At 34.9% G+C, this 16,868-nt stretch overlaps 4 protein-coding genes across 4 annotated transcripts; 2 read left to right on the top strand and 2 right to left on the bottom strand.

The window, feature by feature from the left end:
* Positions 1-54: 54 nt before the first annotated feature.
* LOC136416458 (facilitated trehalose transporter Tret1-like) lies at positions 55-7,849 on the bottom strand. The gene is made up of 5 exons (XM_066401635.1): positions 7,729-7,849; positions 6,506-6,608; positions 1,775-1,919; positions 1,459-1,716; positions 55-1,118 (listed from the first exon to the last, which is right to left on the bottom strand). The coding sequence occupies exons 1-5, from the start codon at positions 7,734-7,736 to the stop codon at positions 118-120; spliced, it is 1,515 nt and encodes a 504-aa protein (XP_066257732.1). The 5' UTR covers positions 7,737-7,849; the 3' UTR covers positions 55-117.
* A 638-nt stretch (positions 7,850-8,487) lies between these two features.
* Elp5 (Elongator complex protein 5) lies at positions 8,488-9,812 on the bottom strand. The gene is made up of 5 exons (XM_066401515.1): positions 9,667-9,812; positions 9,236-9,553; positions 9,000-9,178; positions 8,762-8,949; positions 8,488-8,707 (listed from the first exon to the last, which is right to left on the bottom strand). Exons 1-5 carry the CDS (start codon positions 9,719-9,721, stop codon positions 8,605-8,607), a joined length of 843 nt encoding a protein of 280 aa, XP_066257612.1. The 5' UTR covers positions 9,722-9,812; the 3' UTR covers positions 8,488-8,604.
* Positions 9,813-10,156: 344 nt separating this feature from the next.
* On the top strand, positions 10,157-14,118 carry LOC136416583 (kelch-like protein 5). The gene is made up of 10 exons (XM_066401837.1): positions 10,157-10,367; positions 10,630-10,797; positions 10,848-11,000; positions 11,059-11,254; positions 11,307-11,446; positions 12,051-12,271; positions 12,450-12,593; positions 12,648-12,825; positions 12,874-13,155; positions 13,208-14,118. The coding sequence occupies exons 1-10, from the start codon at positions 10,264-10,266 to the stop codon at positions 13,473-13,475; spliced, it is 1,854 nt and encodes a 617-aa protein (XP_066257934.1). The 5' UTR covers positions 10,157-10,263; the 3' UTR covers positions 13,476-14,118.
* A 203-nt stretch (positions 14,119-14,321) lies between these two features.
* Positions 14,322-16,730, top strand: LOC136416454 (gastrula zinc finger protein XlCGF26.1-like). Its single transcript, XM_066401628.1, has 7 exons — positions 14,322-14,606; positions 15,033-15,223; positions 15,283-15,555; positions 15,606-15,788; positions 15,845-16,036; positions 16,090-16,205; positions 16,258-16,730. The coding sequence occupies exons 1-7, from the start codon at positions 14,469-14,471 to the stop codon at positions 16,644-16,646; spliced, it is 1,482 nt and encodes a 493-aa protein (XP_066257725.1). The 5' UTR covers positions 14,322-14,468; the 3' UTR covers positions 16,647-16,730.
* The last annotated feature ends 138 nt before the right edge of the window (positions 16,731-16,868 follow it).

The raw sequence follows: 16,868 nt of genomic DNA, 5'->3' as shown, positions 1-16,868 counted from the left end.
AGCGGGATGGAGAAATTCTCTACTTGAATAAATAAAAACGACGAGTTTATACAAAATCACTCTATCATATATTTATTAAATCACAGAATCTATGTTAATACCTAAACGTCCCTTTCCTCACAGTCGCACATCCAACACGTTGTCTTTATCCGATTTAAAATACTCCTCGATTTCATGCAAAGTTTTCCCTCTGGTTTCCGGCAAAAACATGTAAACAAAAACAGTACCAAACAGCGTCATACTGCCGTAAATCGCAAAGGTACCATCGGTGCCCAGGCTCTCCACCATGGCCGGCATCGTCTTAACCACACTGAACATTGAAATGTACGCTACAAATGAAGCGACTCCACTGCCGAGGCTTTTCTTGGACATTGGAAGTAGTTCCCCCATTAAATTCCAAGGGAGAGTTACAAATCCGGTGGTTACGAAGAAAGTATAAGTTAAAAGGCAAGTTATAGGCACTGCAGCTAACGCTGGAGTTGAGGTCTGTATGTATAATTCTCTGGTAAAATAGATGAATGCGCTTAAAATGAAAAGAGGAAGGAAGGTCAATACTCCACCCATTAGAGCCAGCTGCCTTCTGCCGATTTTTTTTAAGAGAATGCACGCCACTACTGATCCTATCAGCCTTACGCAATCTATGATGAACGTGGCCAAATACTCATTTAGAGCATCTCCTAGGGTATTCTTCATAAAAGACACAGAATAGAAGCTCACAGCATTTACACCTGCCCACTGACTGGTAATAAAGAACACCAGTAAGATCAAAACGGGCTTCCAGAACTCTGGAGCAGAAACATCCTTAAACCACCTTTTCAATCCAGTTTCACTCTCACGTTGCTGCTGTTGTTGCTGAGTCTCTTTATGCCTGGCTAAAATCTGCTCTAATTCGTGTTTAGCCTCATCGGAGAACCCTCTGAGCCAAAAAAATGAATTTTGAGCGTTTTTCGTTAAGCCCTTTTGGGCTAGCCAAGCCGGCGATTCTGGGGTGAAAACCATTAATAGCCAACTAACCAAGGGAAACACGCTTATCACTAACGCCGCAGTTTGCCAAGTGAGGAATGTGCCCAAGAGGTGGCTGCCGAGGAGGCCGATAGAGACGCATAAAGGGATTCCTCCTGAAATGCAAATGAAACGCTTTGAGCGGTCATGTCACTAATGCTCAGTTGACATTTATATCATGTTATTTTGATGACGTAATTCGAAGAGAATGTCGCGTATTTGTGACGTGATGTGAATGTCAAAAAATTAAGTCACATCATATTAACGTAATGAAATCAAATGAACATCAAATTGATGTTGTTTAGATGGCGCCATATTCACGTGAGAATGTGGCCTAATCGATGTACAGATTTGGCCCTCATGTATACGACAATGCCGTGTCGTTATTAATTAATGTAAATATGTTTTCTTCATGCCTTACTCCCAACCCGATATCTGAATCAAAGTAATTCTTACCTAAAAGCACGCCTCTGTATTTAGGATCGCTAGTTTCTCCAACATACACTACGGTAGCAGGTCCTAGTACCCCAGATGAGAGTCCAGTTAGAAACCTCCCTGTCAAAAGCATCTCCAAATTCATGGCAAAATGCATCAGAATCCATCCCAGAAAATAAGGAACACAAGTGATAACCTGCGTTCTCTTGCGGCCGTATTTCTGTATGAAAAAACCCCCAATAAGGGTTCCCACTGCCATGGGGATGACCGCTAGGGATGCTGCGTTTAGCGAATAAAATTTATTTACGGCTGATGGCAAAGGAGGAAGACCTCTTACCTACCCATGATGCTTCTTCCTTGGTTATTCTTATAGACTGTGGTGTATTGGAGGGGTCTTGGAGCTGGGGTAGGAGCACCGCTGAATAGCCTAAAGTCATCCCCACGACGATTGTGAGGAGAAGGGGGCCTAGGGCTGCCACACTCTAAAGAAATGAAAATGACACGTTAAATACATCAGTGATTGGTAATGTAAATAATAAATGGTTAGGGGCAACATGAAGGCAATTATGCCAAATCTGTGAAACGAATAATAGCTGATGTCGTTCATAAAGCATTTTCAAGCTGCTTAACTATGATGTAGGTTAATTGCCCAGAAGTTCGTTACATTTTTTTGGAAATCAGCGTCCTTATCAAGACAAAAGTAATAAACCAATATTTAATGAAGGAAATGCTGAATTACAATAGATGAGTTTATCGTTGTCTTTATTAAGAATATACAAGGTGCAACATATCATCATGGAGATATTTCAGGAGGCGAGAGTATTCTGCAAAATAAAGAAACGCATCATTCTCGATATGGTGGCATGTTTATATACATATTTTTGCTCATATTTTAAGTTTTTCTGAGGTATTGTTTTGATTTTTGACGTTTTACATTTTCAAAAATTTAACTCAAGGAATACGTGAAAAAACGCAAAATATTTTTAAAAATGTAAAACTTTACCACCCTGTATATCAAAAAAACGGTACGTTTTTAACAATGGGTTTATTAGCATTTTTTATTGTTTTGCAGAATATTATCGCTCCTTAAAATATTTCCAAGATAATATGTTACACCCTGTATATACAGGGTGCCCTCGAATTGCGTGGCCAAAATGATACCGCAGATTATTTGAGTGAAAATAAGTCGATTTAACTAAACTTGCCTTAGTATAAAAGTTGATAATCACGGAGTTGCAGAGTTTTAAAGTTAAAAAAATAAATCACATTTTCTTTAATATCTTTCGATTTCTTTGAGCTAATCTTATGAAATTTCGTATCTGAGGGTGTTTTAGAATGCGAAATTCAAATTTATTAACGATTTAGTTATTTTTTCTAGACGGCGCTACAAACGACCATTAGGACACATTTAAACCTCTGCTTCTTTTTTGTGCCACGGTGTATATTATTTTGGCATTGAAAAATCTTTTTCCTTAACTTTTATACTTAGAAAAGGTATATCTTCTTGACGTCGCTAGAAGCAATGGTTTCTGAGAAAAATGCATCTAAAACTGATGATGCATACAAATTATCTTAAAATGATTTCCCGTTCAAAAAAAAGTGTTAAAGTTTTTCAAAAACAATTATTATTAAAGATAAAACAAAAATAATAATTAACAAAGAAACAACATGGGGGAACAAAATGAACTGAATTAATTAAATAAACATATGTGCATTTTTGGTTTAATTGTTTTTTTTATTTAGTTTGCCATCACAACAAATGTTCAAAATGTTCACCATTTTCCTATATGCATAAGTTAATTCTTTTTAACAAATTATATTGTACTCTAAACAATATTTCAGCAGCATTCTTCAATAATTCCGCTTCATGAATTATTCTTGCCTCCAATTCTTGTTGTGTACGAACTGGAGGTGCATTAACCTTTGCTTTCCAGTCACCCAAAAAAAAATCATAAGGTGTCAAGTCTGGTGATCAAATCGGCTAAATCACAATTGTATCACGTCTTCTAATCCAGCGTTGTAGGCATTTCTTATTTAAATGTTATCTTACATTTAAAGTAAAATGAGAAGGTGCGCCTTTTTGCATAAATCAAAAGTGACGACAAAGAAGTAAGGGTAAATCTTCTAATAAAATAGATAGATTTTATGCTAAAAAGTAGTTATGTATAAGTAATCAAGTAGTTATCATAATTCAACGTATCTGGTATTACAAAAGAATCAACAATAAAATTATCTATAACTTCATCCCAGACATTTACTTTAAATTAATGTTGATAATGAGTCACTGTTGCCTCTTGAAGATTTTCATAATCATAAACGTGTTCATTATGCACATTAAAAATACCGCTTCTAGTGAAAACAGCTTCATGTGTAAACAACATTTTCTTACTAAAATTTGGATTTTCGATTCTTCTGTGTATTATAAACCGACAAAAAGTTAAACGTTGAACAAGATCCACGGGCAATATGTCTTGGGCTTTTTGAATATGATAGGGGTGCAATAATTATTCTTGAAAACCTTTATGAACTAATGATTTCGAAACTCCCAAATGCAGTACTACACCTCGTGTACTGGCTTTTGGATTTCTTTAAACAGCATCCAAAATCTCTTCCATTTCTACCGTACTTATTGTTCGTCTGCGTTCAGAATTTATATGGCTAGGTTCAAACATGCCATTTTCGCGGAAACGCCTTTCGATATTAGCAAAAGTTCTCCGATTTGGAATTCTACGAAAAGGATATTTTTCCTTGTAAACTCATACACTTTTTTGACCATTACAATGGCAAAGTCCATAGACTAACAGCATATTCACTAGTTCAGAATAAGTGAAATTATTAGCCATAGTTATGGATATTTACCAACAGGAAGCGAAAGAACAAACTTACATTTGAGGAATTAATTCAAATGTCAACTAAAAAACATAGCCAACTAACAAGGGAAGGGACCCAAGTGTCCCATGATTTTAATAAAATTTTGCAGAGAAGTAGTTTAGACCTATCTAAAAATACTGATACATATTTTACGTGCCATTTTCAAGCATTAATGGGTAAAAACTACCCCTAAAGTTTCGCCAATTTTTCGGTTTTTGACAATAACTTTTGATCCAGATGAGTTAGAACAACAAAAAAAAAATGTTCCTTTTTCAATTCGCCATTAACATGTCAAGGTCCGGAAAATATTTCACTTTTAGTTTTATTTTTTGAAAATTGCACTTTTTTTTGGCACCGTTTTTACACGCGTGCAGCTGTTTCGTTCAATTTTTTTGCCATTTTATAGAGAAGACATTTCTCAATAGAATGGTATAAAGCAGAGCTCAATACCATGTTTCTAATAAAAGTTATAATTGTTTGTATAAAAGTGTGCATGTCATGTTCGACCGCTTATAACCGCAGGTCGCAGAGGAAAATTTCTCATAATAAAAAAGGCTTCATATAATGAATATTCAAAAATGATACTATCAAAAATATATTTTCAATTGAAAATTAGATTAACATTCCCTCTGTACTTAAAGTATTATGCGTTATGCATCAGAGTAGGACATTTTTCCATATATGAATAATATACAACTAAGAGAATATTTCATTGGTATCTATGGATTATATGTTTTACAGTAATGATGTTTATTGAAAAAATGTTTAAAACATATTTTTTTACACCATGAACATCTAAATACTGCAACTTGGTCACATAAATTATAAAAATATAAATAATAAAATTTATGTTCTATATATTTTTTCGATTATAACTTTTTTTTACAATTATAACTTTATATCATAATCAATATATCATAATAAAAAAATCAAAATATATCATATATCAAGCTCTGTTTTATACCATTCCATTTAGAAATTTTTTCTCTATAAAAATAGTAAAAAATTAAACGAGACAGTTGGACACATGTAAAAACGGAGCCAAAAAAAGTAAAATTTTCAAAAAATAAAACTAAAAGTGAAATATTTTCCGGACCTTGATATTGATGGCGAATTGAAGAAAAAACGTTTTGCTTTTTTTTGATATTCTAACTCATCTGGATCAAAAGTTATCGTCAAAAACCGAAAAATTGGCGAAACTTTAGGGGTAGTTTTTACCCATTAAAACTTGATGATGGCACGTAAAATATGGATCAGTATTTTTAGATAGGTCTAAACTACTTCTCTGCAAAATTTCATTACGATCAGGAGGGAATACATGGGTCTTTTCCCTTAGAAGTTATTTACTTAAAAGCGCTAACGCAAACGTGCGGCGCATTAGAATTATACGTTTTTTTCGGAAACTGTTGCTTCTAGCGATGTCAAGAAGATGCATCTTTTCTAAGCACAAAAGGTAGGGAAAAAGATCTTTGAATGCCAAAATAATATACACCGTGGCACAAAAAAGTTGCAGAGATTTAAATGTGTCCTAATGGTCGTTTGTGGCGCCCTCTAGAAGAAACAACTAAATCGTTAATAAATTTGAATTTCGCATTCTAAAACACCCTCAGATACGAAATTTCGTGAGATTAGCTCAAATAAAACGAAAGGTATTTAAAAAAAACGTGATTTATTTTTTCAACCCTGTGGCTCCATGATTATCAACTTTTGGACTGATGCAAGTTCAGTTAAATCGACTTATTTTTACTCAAATAATCTGCAGTATCATTTTGACCATGCAATTCGAGGGCACTCTGTAGAGTGAGTAATTTGTATGCATAACTAAGTGAAGACATTTTCAATCTCGTGTACAATAACGTTACGAAAGGTATACAACCAGGGCCGGCCTTAGCAAGTCGGGCTCCCTGGGCAAAGTTTTTAATCACCACCTTCTACCCCTAAGAAAAGCCATTAACCAGGAAAGTCCGAAGTCCTTTCTGGTCTACCACTCTGGGCTGTCGCCCAACTTCGCCCTTCATACGGTACTGTGCACAACCTAAATTTGAACACCTTGTACCCAATACCACTTTAAGGATGAATAATGACTGATAAGGGGGGGATAGGACCAGGTTTTTCTTGGAAATCTCCAAGAAAAAACCTGGACTACTACAATAAATCTTATTTCAAAATAATCATTTTCAAGAACAGAAGTACTCACTTGTCTAAGGTACGGTGGGAAAACCTCGACTGGGTGCGGTCCATTTGGGTCATCAGTCCTCCTCTTCTTGAACGCAGAGCGTATAATTGACGAAACATCAACTCTAAGACCACAAAACGTTTATTAACTTACAATAATTACACATAATTACTTACGTCAATAATTTCGGAGACAGTGAAAGCAATACCAAATATTATTTAATTTCACTTTCTTTCAATTATGCGTTACAACAAGGAAATGGTTTTGCGGCGTTACAGGACCAAATTCCGCAATAATATTATGCCGCCTAATGAGCGAGACATACTTTACATTAAAAAATTGTGTTACTGTTACTTATCTGCTCGCAAATTTCCTTTTAGTAACTTTCTTGGTTACTTCACGCTCCTGCGTAAATTACACCTTATGATGCATTCCTGTCCACGTAGAAAGCAACGTAATCGCCTTTAAATGCAATGACCAGCGCTGATTGGAAAAAATTGTTCTTTTGTAAGTGAATGATTAAACCTGGACTTGAGACCTTGCAGAATTAAGTAGCAGTGATTACTATCACGTACATTCAATAATGTTGGGCAACACTTAACAGGTGATAATTGAGAAAACATCGCAGAAGAAGGTGAACCGTAAACGTAGGGTGGTGATTGCTGTTTGCCACAATGCCCATTGGCCTTTGCTGCTTGGCACAGAGTAATAGATGAGTTTATCAAAGACATTCCTCTGATGCTTTAAGGTTTTTTAACGATTTATACAATATGCGAAAGTTTTAATGCGCGTTCAAGCCTTTACGGAGATCTTAAGTGTCAGGCTCCGTGACTCATGATATGCGTAAACTCCCCAATAATCTGTTTGACGTTTGTCAAATTTTTGATTACATTCGTAATTGATCATCGAGCGTAACAAATCTGCGGTTTTTCAGTTAATAGACAAATTCATTTTATGCGTAAATTTTGAGTAACAATAAACCAAAAGAGAAATTAAGATTGTGGAACGTTAAACCCACATTTTGTCTCGCAGAGCGGAAAAAATGCTCCACTTTTCGGTAATTATCTGCTACGACAAATTATGGATTTCTCGACACGTGATGCGACCTACAAATTATCTACACGAAGTAATAATCTTAAACAAGTTCAATGTCCAAGAGTCAGTTAAAACCAAATCCAAACTAAACGGCTCAACAACACTACTTCAGACAAAACCAAACACTCACATTACAATTAATTTCTTACCTGGTCATTTTGGCCCAAACACGCTATTAGCAATAAAATGAATAATTACAAACAATTCGAATTAACCCGCCACTTCAGCATAGTGGCACTAAATTGAGATAAAACGATTTCCTATTATTATTATTATTATTATTATTATTATTATTATTATTATTACGTACTATAAGAACCGTCTATACTATCGCCCATCAACGCGTCACGACTGTACCATTCGCGAAAGTTTAACGACTCAATCGTGGCTGAAGGTGATCAGGAGAAGGAGAACCCATAACGATGATTTTTGGTTGTTTAACACGATTTTTAAATCAAGAAATTCGTTGTAAAACAGCGCTACTGGGGTCATCGGAGGTGAGCAAAAAGTTGCCCCCTAATACACGATCACACCTTGAAGGATGCCATCATTTGGGAAAATACACAGACGAGCACATGTCCGAATATAGTGAGAAAAAGGAGCTTTGGAAACAAAATGTAATTGGTTCGTTTTACTACTGACCTAACTGCACTTCAAATCCACTGAACATATTGAGAGAAAGATAAGTTTATGCGATATGGATTATATATGCTAATTAACGCAATGGACACCACAGTTTAAGAGATGTTTAACTTTAAACAAATTTACAATAGCGGGGAGAACTGTTATAATACACAATCGACTATTGAATATTATAGTAAAGAACTAACCTCAGAGAGTTATTAGGGATAGCGATATTTTAAGTAGTCTGAGTGTTTTTGAAATTTCTGGAATGAAACTACAGAAAATGCTAAGAAATAAAGTATATTTTCAACTTAATAACATTAATATTTCTATTTTTAAACTGTTGAACTGTACATGATATTAAACCCAATGAACACTTTATGGTTTAAGAACAATTATCTCTAAATATCTAAATCATCATCTGGATCCTCCTCATCCCAGTCATCAACTTCATCAAACTGATAAAATATATGGCCTTCAATTGAAGGCTCCTCTTTGTTAGCACTAAAAAAAACACCACTGTTTATCTAGTAAAAATATTGCTTCTATAGCACCTACCTGGGTAAATATGGCAAAACCACTCTATCTCTAGAAAGCTTCTCCTCATCAGTCAACCCTATTTTAAATGTAGTTAAATCTTCAGGATTCATTGAATTAGGAGTTATTTTAGCCAATAACTTATCAGCATCTGGCTTGGCCACTTTGCTAGTTATCAAACTTTCCCCTTCAAACTTGTATTCTTCAATCTACGATAATTGTGTTGCAGAGCTGTAGTTCCTATTTTATGCTAACAAACCTCAGAAATTATCCTACCTCCTGATTTTTTGTACTGATAACACAATCGGAGAGAATCTGTCATAAACTTTGCTTGGACATCTATGTTCAATGTAACCAAATTGTTGAAATATAAATTTGCTTGAGATAAATCACTTAAGAGGAGGTCCTTGTGTAGAACTGTGATTATTTGTTTTAATGCTACAACATGAAATGGTGTTTGCAACCTTTTTAAATTATTACTCGGGTTAAAAATACCTTTATTATTTTTTAAAAAATTAAAAATCTTGTAACACGGTGAGAGGCCATACTGCAATATTACATTTGCCAATGAGTCAATAATGACTACCTCATTATTAAGGAAGCCTGAACACAACTCCTCAAAAGCTTGATGATCCCTCAATTTATCACCACTCGATACAAAGTTGTGAAGTGTGATATTTGTACTGGATTGAAACTTATCTTGGGCCTTTTTAAAAACTCCTTCGAACACACATAAGTGTATTTTATGGTTTTGAGCCAAATGTCCTTTCACTAAACAGTCAAGCAGCTTAACGTCTCGATTTTCGAGTGAATCTAAAAAGTAATAATGCAGATATTAGTAATTGGAGTCCTAAAAGGGCATTATTTGATCAAATATGCAATTCTGTTACTATAAAATTTACTACTAAAGTTTACTCTCAAAGTACCTGTTAGCAGAATAAACTTGGTACAAGGAACTGCACTAATATATGACCTTAACATACTAATTCCCAAATATATTGTCTCTAAAATAAAATCTCTAAGAGAGAATTTTGGAGAAAATCAAGATAATCTTCAAATGTTGAAAACATAAACATCAAACCCCTCTAACAAACACGCGGCAAATTGAGGTTATGTTGTTATATTTTTTTGGGAATGTTTGACGTTTAAATGTCCAAACATTGAGTTTTGTTCGCACGACCTAGAATGTTTTCTTTCCTCTAGTTACGTATGATAGTAAAAGACAGAAAACTCTTGATACGTTGAGAGTAGGATCCACTTTCCTAGAACAAGATGTCAGTGTCAGGTAAATTGTCATTTGTGTATTTGTATTTATGATTCTTCTCAAATTAATTTTTGCATGTTTTTTAACTAAAAGAGAAAATTTGACAGAATTTTCTCAATAAAAAGTTATCCTCAGAGCTAATTCCCACTTAGTATAAGTCTTACCTATAGTTATGTACGATTCGTTTGATTTGAATACCATTCTAAATTTTTACTTCTCAATTGAATAACAGGGAAAAGACATTTTGATTTTTTTCACCATGTCTTTGTCTGGAAGCACAGGAAGTCCATCAAAGGATTCCGGTACTTCTGCAAATAGCAGTATGGCTGGCAGTGACCCCCATTTACCAAGAGATTTTAGCCGGTAAGAATCTTTTTCACTTCTATTAAGCTCTACTACTGGTCTACAAAACATAGTCTTTGCTAAAGTTTTCAGTTTTTGCCTGGAAAATGTCCTTTATGGCTATTTTTAAATAAAAGTATTGAAAATCAAGAATGCACCATTTGTGTTTTAGGGTATTTTTAGAATAGAGTGAGATTTGTACTTGTATTTTAGACATACATTCATCCATTAGATTCTCCTATCTACTTAATAACATGATTTACTTTATGAACTTTAATTTTAGATTGTCATTGTTTTCCTCTGGATCTGCAACATCTCAAGATGAACATTTCAGTTGTGTGGGACATGCAGAGCACAGCTTATCATGTATGAAGAAATATTTACAGGCAGGCAAATTGTGCGATGTTGTACTGATAGCAGGTCAAAATGGCCGCAGAGTGTCTGCCCACAGGTTCGTTTAATTTCCTTTTTTGATTTTAACACCAATTCAAACCACTATAGGTTGGTTCTATCTGCTGCCAGTGAATATTTTGCAACAATGTTCACTGGCAGCCTCAGCAATGATGATCAAAGAGAAATTACGTTAGTTGATATTAATGGAGATGTTTTGCAAACAGTGGTCAATTACTGCTACACTGGAACTATTGAAATCAGGTTTGTTAATAATTCTCAGTCATCTAAAAACATTTCATTCTAAATTCACTCTTTGCAGAGAGGACAATGTAGAAACTTTATTGGCAACTGCCTGTCTTATGCTTTTACATGAGGTAGTTGAGGCCTGCTCAAGATTTCTAGGGCATCAATTACACCCAAGCAATTGTTTGGGAATTGCAATTTTTGCTGAACATCAATCATGTACAAGTTTGCTCAATGAGGCCAATGCCTATACTCATCAGCATTTTATGCAGGTAGTTATGATTGATCTGGTTTGTTAGTAGAGAGACTGAGGACCTTTTTTAGGTGATTTTAAATCAAGAATTTCTTCAATTAAATGTGGATCAGATGGGTAATTTGTTGAATAGTGATGATCTTAATGTTAGCACTGAAGAGCAGGTCTTTAATGCTTTAATGAGTTGGATTCAACATGATCCAGTGAAAAGGTAAGATATGTGGTCAATAAAATAGATTGTAAACATTGAATATTTGGGCAGAAAAGAGAGGTCTCTTCGCCATTTAGTCAGGAAATTGAGCTTTGAGTATTCCTGTAAATGTATAAAAACTTTATATGTAATAAGAAGACACAACAGCTAGAGTTATTTAAATATAACCAAAAAGTGTGAACTTTTCAGAATTTTTCTTTAAAACCATTCTGCGGTTTTAAGGTGGAACCTAGTGACCCGTAGCTGGCAGTACGTAGTTCCAATGCAAAATCAGCGCTGTTCGGCAGGAGTAACTGTGCTCAGAGCAATTATTTTAAATTCGTTTTTCATACATTCTACTTTCTTTAATTCATATATGTGATCTTTTAGAATATCTACTACTAAATTATTATCTTGATTCTTCCTCACAGTATCACAAAAATAGAAATTGTTATTGTTTGTGATTAATACAGACAAATTAATTTACTATGTGGTCAAACTTGCAATGTAAACTTTTAACAAAAGGATACTTCTTGGGGTGGGAGACTTATTTTGTTTCAATTCTGGCATTTCATATTAAAATTTAATAAATATTCCAACTAAATAGATATTTTTGATTTTTAAGAAAGAAACATGTCGGTCGGCTACTAGCGTTAGTGAAACTGCCATTTTTGACTCCTGCATTTCTCTCGGACCAAGTCGAACCGGCCATCGGTGTTGACACCACTTGTCAGAAACTCATAATGGAAGCCATGAAGTGGCATCTGCTTCCAGAGAGGCGCTTACAAATGGCCTGTGCTAGAAGTAGGCCGCGAAAAGCCACTATTGGAAGATTGATGGTTGTTGGTGAGTAGATAGTTTGTAGAAAATTGATTGATTTTTAGCTATGTAATGCAAGATTAAATACATTTAATAACAAAATATTCGCAAACGTATCATTTTTATAATACAACTTGAAGTGTAACATAATCATATTAATACCTTGTATATATACACATAAATATAAAAGTTTTTTTTGTTTAAGGGGGTATGGACAATAGCAAAGGTGCAACAACAATAGAAAGTTATGATCCGAGATCTGATACCTGGATTGTAGCTCATCATATGAGTGGAAGAAGACTACAGTTCGGCATAGCTCTAATGTACGACAAGTTGCTTGTTGTTGGAGGTAATTTCTCCTTGCAAACGCTCCCAATAACTTTGCGAACATTAATTTTTTTAGGCCGTGATGGTTTGAAAACTCTGAACACCATGGAATGTCTGGATTTGGAGAGTGGCGCCTGGACTCAACTCTCCCCCATGAACACACACCGTCATGGATTAGGTGTAGCGGTCTTGGGAGGAACTTTATATGCAGTAGGAGGACATGACGGCTGGAGTTATTTGAATACAGTCGAAAGGTGTGAGCTTTTCAGAGTGTTTCTTTAAAACCATTCTGCGGTTTTAAGGTGGGACCCAGCAACCCGTAGCTGGCAGTACGTAGCTCCAATGCAAAATCAGCGCTGTTCGGCAGGAGTAGCCGTGCTCAAAGGACGTTTATATGCAGTGGGAGGCCGTGATGGAGCAAGTTGCCTGCGCACAGTAGAATGCTATGATCCCTATACGAATAAATGGACTTTAGCTGCCCCATTAGCGAGACGTAAAGGATGTGTAGGAGTAGCTACCGCTGATGGTTACTTGTATGTAATGGGGGGCCAAGATGCTCCTGCCAACAACCCCACTGCTTCAAGGTGAGTTTTAGTTTCTTTGCAATTATTTGTCTATGTTTGGAGTCATTTTTAGGTTTGACTGCGTGGAACGATACGATCCCACTACAGATACCTGGACTACTGTAAGCACTCTTTCGAGCAAACGTGACGCCATCGCTTGTACCCTCTTTGGGGATAAGCTGTACTCTGTGGGGGGTTACGACGGAAATATGTACCTCAGAAATGTGGAGGCTTATGATCCCATTGCCAACGAATGGGCGGTTTTGTCCCCACTCAAAACAGGAAGAGCAGGTGCATGTGCAATTGCTGTCTCAAATCAAGTGTTCGAAAGAGGAGAATAACGACGGGCTGAGGGCAGGTACTTCAAGTTGGAAAGTATCTGATCATTAGTAAAGGTACTCTCCAACTTGAAGGATGGTTGCTAATGGTGAGTATTAATAGTGCCAACAATTACTGTTCAGTGGTGCCTATTTTTAGTTTTTGTTATGTAATAGCAGTTTTAAACTATAACACTGCATTTTAATTCATTGCAATTCAATTTTTTACTGAAGACTGAAAACATCAAACAGCATTTATTTTTTTCTAAAAGTTTTCCAATGTTTTGAGACTGAATTTTGTGTTTAATGTGGTGCAGGATTTATCACTGATGATCGTCAATCACAATGATATTTCAATTTTATGTTAGAATTTAAGGGGCGTATTTTTTATTTATTATAGTTCTGTGTTTTTTAAGTAGGCACAAAGTTTGAACTAAACATAAAATATTCTCTTTAGTAGATATTTAAGTTTAGAAACGTACTGTTAAGATAATGCTTTAATTAAAAGGTTCTTTAATTCGATCGTGAATGATCATGCAAAATTTCCTGTGATAATCTTGTAGTAATTCAGTAATTTGAGATTTAGATTTATTTTAAATAACTATTTTAATATGTTTAGTTGATCGAAATATACTTTTTCAGTAATTATTAAAAATAAACAAACATCTTCATAAACACGTACATATTTGTGTTTTAATTTTATTCCTGTTCTAATAATGAATTTAAAAAATATGTTATGTTAACTAGAATTTTAGCATCTGAATTATGTCATAGATATTTCTCAATTTTTATTGGTCAAAATTGTTTGTCAACGTCAAGCGTCGTTTACGTCTACATGATTCTAATATCACTTTAACAATTTACGGTTATGTTCCGTTGGGTGTTGTTTATTTGTATCTTATTTTTATTTATAATTTTATAGGAATACATTACTGTTTACAAAACTAGAAAACTGTAAATTAAATAATAATTATGGGCTTTCAATGATCATCCTCCTACATCTGTTGATATCAGAGAATGTCAGCTGCGAACATGGGTGGAGCAGGCGTTTGTTGTATATGCCTTCAGGAGTATATGCTCCTTCAAAACCTTACTGAAAGTGACCCTGGAAGGGTGAAAACTATAGAAAAACTTTGCCTATGTTTTCCTAATCATGTGAGTATAGCAACTAGCACCTATTATTATGACAGCAACCTGACAAAAATAAATTCCTTATGGGTATTCATACTTAAGAGTTGGGTTAAGCAGACCTCAGCTTAAGACATGATTTGGTAACTTAATCCTTGTTCTATATTTATTGTTATGCCTGAATGAAATTCCCTTCTAGAGTTAAATATATGCTTACTATAGTCCTATTAATTTCTCAATTTTAATATCTTTTGGCCAGGATAGTTTAATTGATTGTAGTTGTCTTAAATATTTTGTCATGAACATTATTTTAAACCAATAAAATTATTTAATGTCTACTTAAAATGGTTGCATCAAAAACAGTCTAAATATGAGGCAACATGCTGTCATATTACCTACCCATTATATACCCATATACCTTATATTATTTAGTCTCTCTTATTACATTTTCAGCAATGGCATGATACATTTACAATCTGTTCAGAATGTTTGGAAAAATTAGAAAGCACATACCAGTTTATACAACTATGCATAAAAAGTGAACATTACCGAAAAGAGCAATTGAAGAGCTTTGATCCAACACCCTTAGATGATCATGAGTTGAAAGCTTGCTTTACATGTTTCGACTGTAACAAATCATTCAGGTTTAACTTCTTTTTTACCCTACAATATTAAATCAAATAATATTTAATAATAATTTTAGATTAAAGCGCACTTTGATCCTTCATATTACAAGGATACATATCAAACCCAAAAGACATTCCAGAGAAAAGCATTCCGAATTAGATGATGTGTTTGGTCTCCAGGACAGTGGAAAACTTCAAGCTAAAGAGGAACTTAAAGTTGATATAGATGAGGTGAAAAATGAGTTACTTTTAGATTCCAAAAATGAACATCTGCATTTAAAATCTGAGGAAAATTACTGTAGTGAACAGGAAGGTGGTAATGATGAGATTAATGGAAGTGGATCTTCTAGGTGAGGTAGTATTTAGTAGTAAAATTAAAGTTATAAAGAAGTTTATTTAGTGATGATGAAATTCTGAAAGAAAAAGAATGCAACAAAGGCAAGAAACGTGGACCAAAACTAAAATCTCTTCAAAAATGTCCCTATTGTACCTTAGAGTTTAATCGAACAGACAGATATGTTCACCATGTCCGCTCAAAACACACATTTGAGAAACCTTTCAGGTGCAGTCTTTGTGAAGCCAAGTGAGAGACTTCGTGAGATTCGTGTAGGTTATCTCTCAGTTATTTTGTATTTGCAGATATTGCAGCCAACACAACTTAAACATACACATGCGGAAGCATCGGAATGAAAAACCATTTGTTTGTTCCACGTGTGGTAAGTGCTTTACTTCCTCCAACGATTTGTGGCAGCACAATAAGATCCATGACCAAGTGAGGCAGTATGGTTGTGATGAATGCGAGAGGTGCTTCAAGACTCATAGTAACTTAAGGTTGTTTTTGTTTGCATTATGAATTAGGGATTAGACAAGATTTCTGGTTTCAGAACTCATAAGCTGCAGATGCACCAAGACCCGAGCGTATGGAAATTCGTATGTACAGTTTGCGGCAAAAAGTTTCCTCTTAATAATAATCTCGTTAAACACATGCGTCGTCATGAAGGTGCGTTTTATACAATTTTTTTTGCGTCATCTTTTTTACACTAATTTTTCAGGTATAAAGGACTTCTTATGTCACTTATGTGACAAGAAGTTCGTTGAGAAAATAGACCTACAGTCCCACCTTCTCAGCCATTCTAACGAAAGACATTTTAAGTGCGAATTGTGTTACAAAGAGTACAAGAAGAAAGAGACTTTGAGGCGTCATATGAAGATCGAACATGGTCTGGGCAATTTCGTGGTCAAAAAACCGGAAAAGAAGTTGCAGTGTCCTATGTGTCCCAAAATATTTGCGTTTAACAATAAGTTGCAACGACACATTTTGACGCATACTGGAGAAAAACCCTACAAATGCGAATATTGCGACAAGAGATTTAGGGATAGTTACGATAGAAATAGTCATATCAGGCAAGCGCATAACTTTGAACCGAAAAATTCTTTGTAACTTGAGCCAGCCTCGTGTACAAATTTGTTTATTGTCCATTCCAGTATGTAAGTTTTTCTAGTAAATATTTACCTTTATTAGATTGATTTCTGTTTAACACAAATTTCCGAAATTGTTCCCTTTACTTTCCTTATATCCATAACTTGACTACTTAGATAATTTCTATACCCGGAAAAGAGGCCCCATGCAGACATGTCATAAAGTATGAGATGTACAGAGGTA

This window comes from Euwallacea similis, chromosome 23 (genome assembly GCF_039881205.1).
Source record: "Euwallacea similis isolate ESF13 chromosome 23, ESF131.1, whole genome shotgun sequence".
NCBI classification, from domain to species: domain Eukaryota; kingdom Metazoa; phylum Arthropoda; class Insecta; order Coleoptera; family Curculionidae; genus Euwallacea; species Euwallacea similis.
The sequence above is the reverse complement of the archived record's forward strand: the minus strand, read 5'-3'. Positions and strand labels throughout refer to the sequence as shown.

Coding starts and splice junctions, on each gene's coding strand:
- LOC136416583 (XM_066401837.1), top strand. CDS start 10,264: ATGTCTTTGTCTGGAAGCACAGGAAGTCCATCAAAGGATTCCGGTACT. Junction 10,798..10,847: donor CGCAGAGTGTCTGCCCACAG/GTTCGTTTAATT, acceptor AAACCACTATAG/GTTGGTTCTATCTGCTGCCA. Junction 11,001..11,058: donor ACTGGAACTATTGAAATCAG/GTTTGTTAATAA, acceptor CACTCTTTGCAG/AGAGGACAATGTAGAAACTT.
- Elp5 (XM_066401515.1), bottom strand. CDS start 9,721: ATGTTAAGGTCATATATTAGTGCAGTTCCTTGTACCAAGTTTATTCTG. Junction 9,554..9,666: donor CAAGTTTATTCTGCTAACAG/GTACTTTGAGAG, acceptor ATTACTTTTTAG/ATTCACTCGAAAATCGAGAC. Junction 8,708..8,761: donor GTTTTGCCATATTTACCCAG/GTAGGTGCTATA, acceptor TGTTTTTTTTAG/TGCTAACAAAGAGGAGCCTT.
- LOC136416458 (XM_066401635.1), bottom strand. Junction 1,920..6,505: donor TCCCACCGTACCTTAGACAA/GTGAGTACTTCT, acceptor TCATTTCTTTAG/AGTGTGGCAGCCCTAGGCCC. Junction 1,119..1,458: donor ATACAGAGGCGTGCTTTTAG/GTAAGAATTACT, acceptor TTTGCATTTCAG/GAGGAATCCCTTTATGCGTC.
- LOC136416454 (XM_066401628.1), top strand. CDS start 14,469: ATGTCAGCTGCGAACATGGGTGGAGCAGGCGTTTGTTGTATATGCCTT. Junction 15,224..15,282: donor GACTGTAACAAATCATTCAG/GTTTAACTTCTT, acceptor TAATAATTTTAG/ATTAAAGCGCACTTTGATCC. Junction 16,206..16,257: donor ACACATGCGTCGTCATGAAG/GTGCGTTTTATA, acceptor CTAATTTTTCAG/GTATAAAGGACTTCTTATGT.